We start from the raw sequence: 10,799 nt of genomic DNA, 5'->3' as shown, positions 1-10,799 counted from the left end.
CGGAGTAGTTCTCAGGGGTTTGGCCAGCAGGGCTGCACAGCAGTGGCACAGTTCTGCTCCGTTGTACCATCACTTCCATTAGTGCTATTGGAGCTGAGAAATGCTGCAGGACACACAGCATGCACATGGTGAGGCAGGAACCAGGGTTTGGGGGCAGGTTACAGAAGCCCCAGAGCAACAACGGAGCCCCAAGGGCTGTGTCCAGCATGAGGATGCAGATGGGTTCAGGTGGTGGTGACAGCTGGGCTGAGACCCAGAACATGGCTGTGGAACACAGGGTTGCTTCATCCTCTCCTGAGTTTGCTAAGAGCCAGCCCCCATCACACACACATAGCCAAGTCTCCAAGGCTTTATAAGCACTGTTTAAATTGACATTATACAGAGCGTTGCGCCCCCATCAGCACTGCTGGCCAGGGGAGGGCTATCCTCCGTGACAGCCTGCTGCTGCTGCGGGCAGGCCACCAGAAGAGAGCCAATGCCAGGAGCCCAGGCCTGGCAGGGGAACAGGCATCCTGGGGCYGCAGATGGAAGGAGGCAGGTTGGAGTGAGCCGGTGCTCCCAGCTTGCTTGTCCCTGGGAGCCCTCTGCAGACGGGATGTGGGAGAGTTGCGTGATCAGACCTTCCTTCCCGACTTGAAGCAGTTCCTATTCACTGAGCACATGAACAAACGAAGCTGGGAAGACTCCTCGCCTATGAGGCTGTCCTTCAATCCACCCTTTCTGTGGGGAGAAAGGAAAAAAAAAGAAAAAGAAAAAGAAAAAGAGCAGTGAACATGGCACAGAGTTTGAAAGGCATGTGAAACTGGCTCAAAACAGCTGCATCTGGTTGCTCAAATAGCCCTTCCTCAGGGTAGAAACATCCAGGCAAACACTTGACCTCACATGAGTCAGGTCCCCATCGAGGTGGGTCTGACAGCCCTGTGAAGGAAATGTAACAGATCCCCAGCTCTGCAGATGGTTACTCTGCCACAAGGGCCTGGCAAGGCAGCTCTGCATGTAACTTTTTGACACAGGGTAGGTTATTCTTGCCCTGTGGAGCCACAGAAAAATAGAGCAACTGCAGATCCCCTTGAGTGTCACAGCCGGTGAGTAGAAGTAAGCCAGAGCAGCTGGCAGCACTGAAAACGGATGCCCAGCAGGATGCTATGGCTGCCAGAAGAGAAGGAGGAATGAGCAGAAAGAAATTTCATGTAGGAAGAGAGAACAAATCTGTGTGTGCACACAGCTCTGAGACCACCCTTAGCAGGAGTCACCTGTACTTTAGAAAAGGCTGTACAAAAGCTGGGAAAGAGATAGAAAAAAAAAATGTGAAAACTGATGTTACAGAAGGAGACAAAAGAGACTTCTGCTTAGTTTATGGAAGACAAACTCAAGAGAAGATCTGATCACGGTGTGTAAACACTGGCTAAGCTCAATTTCTGGTAGAAAGGGCTCTTCAATCTAGCAGCCAATATAGAAACAGATTCAATGGCTGGAAGGAGAAGTTCGACACATTTATGGTAGAAATTAAGCACAATTTTTATATAAGGTTTATCAGCTACTGGTGACAGCATGTGGTGAAACCCCCAGATGTGCTTCTCTTCCTGAAGACCTTGTTCATCTCTGCACTTGGGCTCAGGATGGAGATTTCATTTCCACATAGGCTTTTGCCCAAGGCTCACGCTTGCCATTCAAAGACTGAGACTTGCCCAGGGAGTCAGAGGCAGATTCAGAGTAGTTTTTAACCCCTCTGAGAATTTTAAAAATATTTAAAGCAATTTTAAATTATTATTTCTAAAACYAATTACGTAAATCATAAAAAAAATCAGAAGAAAAACAATAAAAAACTAACATTTTGATTTACTGGGACAAACCAAGTCATCCAGGGCAGGAGTTAAAAAGGGTATAATTGCTGTTTGCAAGTATTTGAATGACCAGGAAAACACTAACTGCAGTTACTGATTGCTACTTAAATCTTCCAGGGAGGCAGGGGAAAGGTGCATTTACATCCATTTTTAACCCTTCTCTTTGGCCTGGGGAAACTGTGCTGCTGCCAGCGAAGGTCCTGGTCAGCAGGGTTGCACTAGCATTCCTGAGTGAAAACTCAGGTTTACAAGAGGTTTGAAACACCRTGAGGTCCTTCTGGTCTTTAGTTTTGCTAAACAGTGCTACAGACCKTATCTGTCACAGCCTGCAGGTGTCCTGTTTTGGGGATGCCAGCCCACCCAGTACTGAGGAAGACCTGGTGCCCAGCTGTTGATTGCAGCAAAAGATATGACCATTCTAAAGTCCTTAAGCTTCCTTGCTCCACTGCTGTTAAYGTCAGGGCTGAGAACCTGTCCTCCTTGGACAGGTTCCAAAAATAGATGATAAGTGAGTGATCTCCAACGCTCCTGAAGAGGGTGGGCAAGCAAGCTGCCATGGGCAAGGGGAATGGCCAGGTCACAAGTGGGAGGCAAACATAGTGGCATCTGTCCAGACTGCAGAGAAGGGAAATGGTGGGACGCAGTGTCCGCACAGGGAGCAGGTTGCTCAGGTACAACCAGTAGTTTGTTCCAAGGAAGGCAGAACATAACAATTTGTGCAACACRTATGAGAGAGGCAAGAGACGTACGGGGAGGGGAGACAATCAAATGCAAATCCCAGAGCCATTCAGCACACGCAGGTTCACTCACCCACCAGTTGCTGTCCTCCTTTTCAGACACCACAATGATCTCGCCTGTGCGGAAAGTCAGCTCATCTTCCCGGTCAGCGTTGCAATCATAGAGAGCTCGGACCCTGCGAAGAAGCAGTCTGTTCTGCAAGCAGGAGAGAGAACATTAAGTTCGACCTCTTCTGCCATCACCTATGTCAGAAACAAACTAGAATAGTTTCAGTGTCTTGATCCCAAAGCCCCTGGCAAAGATGTGCGAATAGCAAGGCTGAGAGCCAGGGAGCTTTAGTGTATAAAGAGAGAGTAGAGGCAGCRGAGCATTTCCTAAGAATTTGAGAGAGATCAGGATCCAAATGAGATCTCCCTCCACTGGAGCATCCTTCCAGAGGCATCTGCCCCTCTCCCCCAGGACTGGAGTATTTGCAGTTGTGTTATCTGTGGCCTCGCTTCCCTCACAGTGGCTCTGTTTGMAGATAAGGGGTGCTGCTAAGAACAACCCCAAGACCAAGTAACCCAAACAAGCTCCCCCAAACAAGAGGGCTTTGCACCACAGTGTTTGCAAGGAGAAGGGTGTCACTCAAACTACAGARAGGCAAAGCCAGTGTGGACACTGCACCTTACCCAAGCCCCAAAGCTCACCTGATTTGCCAGCAACCTGAAATCATCTATGTCTTTTCTCCAAAGAGCCTGTGGGGATTTTGGCTARTAGTAAATAACAGCAATCTCCATAGGTCCAGCATTCATTAGGAGGACCTAGCTGTTTCTGTGCATAGCATTTCCAGCACCTAGTTAAGACCTGTCAATGCTGGGGAGTCATTGGAGAAGTGGTGGGAAGAGAGTTTATTACTAGGTTAGACTCCAGTTCAGTTCAAAGACAAAGGTGAWAAATCCGGGCATACATGGGAGCTGAACTGAGCCCTGGCCACTGACCACCTACCAGACTGCTCCGCCGAGGAAGAGGGGGTGGAGCATCCTCAGCATRGACAGAACATGGATCTGGCTCCTGGAGGGACTGCTGTGGGCCAGGTTGTCCCACTTTCCTAGGGTCAGACACGCTGAGGGAGCCTGCTGTCTTCAGGGCACCTAGGACATAAGCAGGCTGGTCATCTCCTCCCACCTTTCATCACAGGATGGACAATAGCAACTGCCACTCTGGCACCACCATGCAGCACAGTCCTGCTCCATGGCACAGCATGGGCAACAASCATCTCCATGAGACTGGGAGCTAGAAAGCAAGAACGGAGCAGAGGGATTGGGTTGGGGCAGAGAGGAGCAGCAGGGAAAGAGACTGTGATGAGGAAGCAGATGGAATAAGAGTGGAGGTTAGGGTAAGACAAGCATTAATAGGCAGGGCCACCTGGCCTGATACATAGGGCCTGAGGGGCCCCAGGCAGTGGACAAAAGGAAAGGTGGTGCAGCGTGTGTCCTTAACTTGCTGGGCTGCATCTGGTAAAGTAGACAGGCCCACGGGCTGGCATGAGCTAGTGCTAAGGGCAAAAATGCAGAGGAGCTTTAGCAAGAGTAGTGAAGTCAGAACGGCAGGCAGGGGTGGCTGTTCTGGCTCTCCAGGGAATTGCCATCCTGCTGGCTGGGTGTGCAGAGGGGCTGTTTCCAGCGCAGTGTAAGAAAGCAGCTGTGCTGGGATCTGGCTACACAGCTCCAAGGTGCCCTGAGAACTGCCAGCACCAGGGGAAGGGGGTGGTTGTTGTGGGACGAGTGCTTGGCACTCTCTGCCCCTCAGCACTCCCCATGCRGCTGAGCTCTGCTGGGAAGAGCTTGCATTTTGAGAGCCACTGTCTCAGTCCCCAACCTGCCACCCTGCTTGGTGTGCAGAGAGGGAGCACCTGTCTGCCATGGGCACCTATTAAAACAAATCCACCAGGACAAGGTTGTTTACTTCTCCAAACTGAGCATCTCCAACAGCGCTGTGACCTGTAGAAGAGCCCTGCTCTCATCTAACCTCCTAGGTGCAGGGTGCATCTCTGTTGTGGACACCCAGTTCAGCGCTATTTCACATTGTTCTCCCAACCCAGAGTCCAAGCAAGAGGTCTCACAGGCCTAATCCATGAACAAAGCACTCAGGGCTTGCAGCAGCACTGAAAATTATCTCTGATTTCTGGAGAACCTTCCCCAACCAAAGAATCCACAGGCAAGAAAAATCCAGCCTCTAAACAGGAAGAACAAACCATTGACATATTGAAGAGATCTTATACTGCCAGAGCCCTCTGGAAGCAGCCAACTGGTCCTTTGGTCCAGAGCAAAATGCCCAGTGCAGCATTCTCCCACCAGCCCAGCCTAACACATAGCTTGCACTAAAGTACAGGGTAGCTCTGGGTTTGGCTTCTAGCCCTTCTCCCCCACAGCTGAGCTGGGAGTCAGATGAGCCAGGGTACCAGTCTGTCCTTGGCCTGTACCTCCATCCTCAGGGCGCTTCAATAGTCAGCTAGACAAAGCCACAACTAATCTGACCTACTGGGGGTCATTGCCCCGTTCTGAGCAGGTAATGGAATGGAGACCTCCAGAGGGTTCTTCCCACCAGCAAGGCCAATCCCCAAGGCACAGCATGGCTCCTTGCTCTTCCTGAGCCAGTTCTTTCATTACCTGAAATCGGGTTGGCTTGGCTGGGCTGTTCAGGGCTAAGCGGTACCCAAGGCACTGGTTCRGAGGATGTACGCTTGTGCTTGGTGCTCAGAGGCAGGGTTGGGATCTTTCCAGTTTTTGTGTCCTCAGCAAAGACAGATGTGCTGGTAAGAAGAGGTGGATGGGCCTCCTGGGGAGCTAAATACAGAGCCAGAACAAATCATGTGTCAAAAGCAAGCTGACATTGATGAAGACTTCTGGGAGCAAAGCTCCAGGGAGAAATCTGCAGACCCATTGACAGTGATATTCATTTCTCCGCTTGCAGGTCTGACTTGAGAAATGTATCAAGTTGGAAACACAACTGGAGCAGATGGACAGGAAGTCAGGTAGCACTTGACAAGTCTCTTGGAAAGTGAGGTGCCTGGGCTTACCAAAGAAAGGCTGGGCATGGACAGCAGGAGTGAATCTTCCTAAGGACTAGAACTGCAGTGTTGCTGCTTCCACTAGTAGCTTTGTGTTTCTAATTCCATCTCTGAACATCTGCCCTCCAGCTTTACCAGTAACAGCAAAGTTCAGGAGGATATGGTATGCATTGTAAGAGCACCAGAGGGTGAACATGCTCCACACTGGTTTGCAAAGACCCACGTGGGGATCGGTGCCGGGAAAGACCAACCAACACCAACTAGACTTCTGTTGCACAGGACAACCCCTCACACACCATCAGGGTCCAGATGCAGCCAAAATGATCCTCATCTGATGGAGTCATGCTGCATGGGCTCCAGGTCCTGACCCTGCCAGCCCATGCAAGATTCTCATGTCATGCTCTTACCTGGGCTTGCCCACTGGGGTGGGAAAGGAGGCGGGTAGGAGGGGGCTGGTGGTATGTCCAGGCTGCGGAGGTGGGTGGGTGACGTATAGATGTCTGGCCACTTCCCCTGAGGTATTGCCCCTGCTGCCTGTTGCTTGGAGGCAGAAGCAGTTGGATGGTAGCAGCTCTGAGGGCGCACAGCACGTTCTTTCTTCAAATAACCCAGCTGGGAAACAGATACTAGCATGTTACATGGAGCATACAGAAGGAGAGAAAAGCTAGGGCAATGAGCAAGTATAGGAGACTTTGATCACTCCAGAGTGACAAGAATAGGAGGCAGCAGTGGTACACATGGCCCTTAGCCCCCCTTCAAGGCCACAGGCCATACTTGCTGCATGGTGCAGGCAAGGAGACAGAATGCAATGGCAGTGTGGTGCTGCCATCACAGGACAGCGGGGACCACCAGTGCAGGCTGTTTAAGCTGCCTGGGATTGTGGACAGACCTGGCTCCTCATCACCTTGAACTACACCCAACACCACAAGGCCTGGGCCCCAGACACRGCCCTCAGAAGATACCCCAGGACAGATTCRAACAGCCCCCACAACAAGGAGGCACGGGACAGACAAGGGTTTGGGTGGCACAGCCAAATTCTCACTCCTCTCCAAGACAGGAATACRTTCACTTGAGAAAAAAWAGAAAAGAAAAGGGAAAAGAAAAAAAGCAAGACTCAAGTTTTCCTCATTTACAGGGAAACACTAAGTGAACAGTTTCACAAGGGACAGCATTACTAGGGAAGACAACAGGAGTCTATCCGAGGTGAGCAGCCACAAGTGGAGAGTGTCTCAGTGTCAGGCAAAAGACACATCCTTCAAGGCCCACACCAGGCTGCACATGCCTTGAGTGACCACCTCACCTTCTCATCCAGGTCTTCATCACTCTCATACATGTCATCTTGGCCCAGCCACCACTCGTACTCCACATGGACATGCTGGTTAAACTGATTGTTTTGGGCCTGCAGCAGCTGGGACACAGAGGATCTCCCTGAGGACCCAGCCCTTTCCTACTCCCAGCTGGCACCCAAGGTCACAACTTGCCCCAGCCCCAACTATTCAGTTGTCAGAGAAACATCTGCAAGCTGTGAACAATATTTCCTGCCTGGCAAGCTGGGAGTACAAGAGTTTTGCAAAGCTTTCCAAACACACTGTTTGAGATGTGTCAGAAACAAGACTTGCAGAGCCAGCAGGTCTGTTTTCTTGAACTACACAAGTAGATGCTTGCTCTCACCCCTCACAGCCCAGCATGACCTCTGGACAGTTCTGGTCTGGCTTATCCCAAACTGYCCTGCCCTGAGGGATCCCACAACTGCTGGGCCATTTCCTCCCTAATCAACCCCCTGACTCTTCCTCCACATCCCACACAAACACCAGAGGTACCAAGGGACAGATTCACTTCTCTGTGCAGTCTCCAAGTCCTGCTAAGCAGGGCCACAGGACTGCAGCAGGCCAAGGCAGTGCTGCCTGTGTAGTGGGAAGCTGTACATTTCCCCTTTCTCAGTGCCCTCCCTCACAGCRAGGAGCTGTACAGTCCCCCCACCCCAACTCAGCTCTCTCCCTCACAGCCCAATGCAGCCCTGTGCTGGCATTGACCTGACACATCCACGTCAGTGCCCTTCCAGGGCTTCACTCTGTGCTACTGGGACATCCTGAAAGCAGAGAGAGTGAGACATGATTTCTTACCAGTTCTTCACACAGGGGATGTCTCAGCCTCCTGGCAACATCCAGGGCTGTCTCGCCCACTTCATTAGCTGTGGAGAAAAATGGTAGTCGCTATGAGTCCTCTCTGTGCTTTACTAAGTAGAGAGTATTGCTGTTTGCAGGGATCCTGTGCAAAACCTGCCTATATGTCTCTAGAGGTTGCAGAGAATTGCAGCAAAAATGTTAAGGTTAATGTGAAAGGAGSAGTGGGACTGTCTGGGGCAGGAGGACAAAAAGGAAGAATGGGTAGAAGAAGGGCTGTGAGAGAGACACATTTTGATGGCACCAAGATTAACAGGTCATTCACGTCCTAACATACCTACATGCAGCTTCTCAGGACTCACAGCTTTGGGCAAACAGAAACCAGCCTAAAAGAAGAGATTGCCTAAAAGAGAACAGGAGCAGTAAGACACCCATGTAAGGAGGGAAAGGACAGCTAGTAAATCCCAGTGGCTTGCAGAGACGGGACAGGATAGAGAGACAAAGAATCACAGCCACTGCCAGAGCCTAAAGGACACAAAAGCTGATTCAGAGGCAACCTTAGCCTCATATGAGATCTGCTACGATGTTGCTATAATTTTGCAACCTTGTTTCCTACCAAGCCCTCTCTATGAACCTGAGCAGGCACCAGGCAGGATGGGGAGAGGGGACAGCTCAGGGGACTCTGCAGAAGGCAGAGGGCATGTGGTTAGAGGACGTGTTTCTGCCTCCAKGAAATGGGCATCCAGGAGTCTTCAGGGTATCTCAAACTAGTGAAGGGTCTGCACTGAAGACTGATGGTTTCTGTACACACTGGAAGGCAGATGTACTGGTGGGGAGGGGGAATCAGCATAGATGGGGCAGGTGCCACTGCACCTGGTGTGCCTTGGGTCATGGTAAGTCAGCCTGCTGAATCACTGTGAAACAGCAGGAGGTGCATGCAGGTCCCTGTTGACACTGAACTATCTGCGGTGTAAAACCAGGGAGAAGGAACAAGGGGCATCTGAGGAGTGACTCAGTCTACCTACAAATTCAGCTGATACCTAATGACGATGAGATCTGCAATCTCCCATTTCAACAAGGGTCCCAGTTGTAAAGCTCAATTCTAAGTTTTGAAGAGGAGATGGGGATTCATGTGCAGTATAAATGACTAGATCCATCATCTGGGTTCCTGAGCACCACTATATGCTCAGTTTCTGAACCGGCATTTTGACAAACTTCCTATCCATTCCCCAGCATTTCACTTTTGTCTTTGAAAATGAAAGCCAGGCCTCTATCACAATTTCTGCTGTGCATGTGCTGAGCATGGAAGAGCAGCTCAGATCACTTTTCACTTGCTCAGTTAGCTCTGTGAGTGCACCCCAGCATAAACCCCACTCAGGGGAGTGCAATCTGCAGAGAGCAAGGAAACAACCTTGAAGCTGCAAGCCACAGGCAGGCCTTTGGCTTTCCACTTGAGAAAGGGAGAAGTGAACTGGGGCAGAGGAAAGAGTTCCTTGAAGACAAGAGGTCCATGGGGTGCCACTTGTCCCTCTCCAAGGAGCAGAAAGGATGCAGCCTCASCTCTGAGCTGGAGAATGAAGCCTGAAATTCGAAGATTGCCAAGAGCAGGAACCTTGGTCAGCCCAGCTCAGGGAGGGTAGCATGCATCCTAAAGGGCAGGGCTGACTCACTTATGGGTGCCCCTGAATGTGGAGAACCAAGAGCAACATCAGAGAGAAGAGCATGACTCCTGATTGGAGATGATGAGGAGAGGTCTCATYAGTCTCATCTCTCTCAAGGGAAAAAGGTTGCAACTCATCTCAGTAGCAAACAAGCGTTGTTGAGTAGTTTAACAAGGCTCAGGGTGGTGTTTCCAAAAGGGRTTGAGAAGGCACCACCCGCATGCACAAGATAGGGATTCCCCCAACCACTTACTGATGGCAATGTTGGCTTTGGCCTTCAGCAGTAACTTGACACACTCAGGTTTGTTGTGAGAGCAGCAGTAGTGAAGCGGTGTGTTCCCCTTTGCAGTCAGTTTTCCAAGGCTTCCGCTGCAGTAGAGGATGAACAGTTTCAGTGTGCCTAGGAAGAGCAGCTTGCCCCAGCCATAGCAAACACCATTTGGTGTTTGTACATGTGTGTTTCTTCCCACCTCATCTGAAGAAGGCTGGAAGACCACCACCACTGCTACACCTCAACAAAGACCCAGAGGAGATGAGGGAACCAAATGACCCTTTGATCTAGGGATAGTCATCTCAAGACTAGCCCAATGTACGTTTGTTGGGATGCCTGCCCCAGTGCTTTTTCTCTGGGAGCACATAGAAGAAATCTCCAGAACTATCAGTCTTGCACCTTTCACTAGCACTGACATCATGACTTACCTGTTCTGCACAAGAAAATCAACAATATGCAAAGAGGTTCGATCAGACAACAGCACTGCCAGGTGGAGAATGGTCTCCCCAGGTTCCTGTAAACAAGAAAAACACAGCAAGCAACAGGATGAGAGTGAGGCTGTCAGCATCTTCTCTGAAAACAGAGCTCTGTCCTTCCTGTGCTTGAGGAACTGTGTGATCCTAGGAGGAGCAGCTACAATACTAGAAGAGTTCCAAGGACTGCTTAGGGCCAGCATCCWACCTACCAAACACTCTGCAAACATGAGAGACACTGACTGCTGATTTCCCCTACGAACTTCTCGTGAACAACTAGTCAAAGGCTTTTGGAAAGTCCACAAGCATGCGCAGTTCAATACTAAGATATTACAGGCAGGAGTAGGAGCTGATTGCTTATGAAACAAAAAGTTAAATCAGCTAGCTCCCCCATCTTTTGCATTTAACATCCCTAACAGCCTCCAAGGGATGAACAGAAACAAGTGTGACAGTGTCTTTTCAGAGCCACATCCAGCAAAGTTGTCTAGAACTCCAGAGCTGTCTTAACATGAGGTAGATCCATGGAGCCACATTTCTCTAGGAAATTTTTTCTAATCACACTCTCCTCATCCTCCCTTATGTTCTTTTTAAACAATTGACAACTTTTTATTATGGGCTGAGCCATTTATTTTCTTAA

General features: G+C 50.1%; 1 protein-coding gene across 1 annotated transcript in view; it reads right to left on the bottom strand.

Annotated features, from left to right (window-relative positions):
• Nucleotides 1–473: 473 nt before the first annotated feature.
• Nucleotides 474–10,799, bottom strand: part of LOC146597163 (arf-GAP with SH3 domain, ANK repeat and PH domain-containing protein 1-like) — a 30,875-nt gene continuing 20,549 nt past the window's right edge. The window contains exons 18-26 of the mRNA XM_085302682.1: nucleotides 10,118–10,203; nucleotides 9,672–9,787; nucleotides 7,758–7,825; nucleotides 6,935–7,042; nucleotides 6,042–6,246; nucleotides 5,234–5,410; nucleotides 3,570–3,715; nucleotides 2,655–2,777; nucleotides 474–720 (exon numbers count right to left, since the gene is read on the bottom strand). Of these exons, the coding sequence (XP_085158808.1) occupies nucleotides 646–720; nucleotides 2,655–2,777; nucleotides 3,570–3,715; nucleotides 5,234–5,410; nucleotides 6,042–6,246; nucleotides 6,935–7,042; nucleotides 7,758–7,825; nucleotides 9,672–9,787; nucleotides 10,118–10,203 (1,104 nt within the window). The 3' untranslated portion in view covers nucleotides 474–645. The remainder of the gene's footprint in view (nucleotides 721–2,654; nucleotides 2,778–3,569; nucleotides 3,716–5,233; nucleotides 5,411–6,041; nucleotides 6,247–6,934; nucleotides 7,043–7,757; nucleotides 7,826–9,671; nucleotides 9,788–10,117; nucleotides 10,204–10,799) is intronic.

This window comes from Rhea americana, unplaced genomic scaffold, assembly GCF_003343005.1.
Source record: "Rhea americana isolate MKP2758 unplaced genomic scaffold, rheAme1 scaffold_190, whole genome shotgun sequence".
Taxonomy (NCBI): Eukaryota; Metazoa; Chordata; class Aves; order Rheiformes; family Rheidae; genus Rhea; species Rhea americana.
This window is presented reverse-complemented; position numbering and strand designations above follow the sequence as displayed.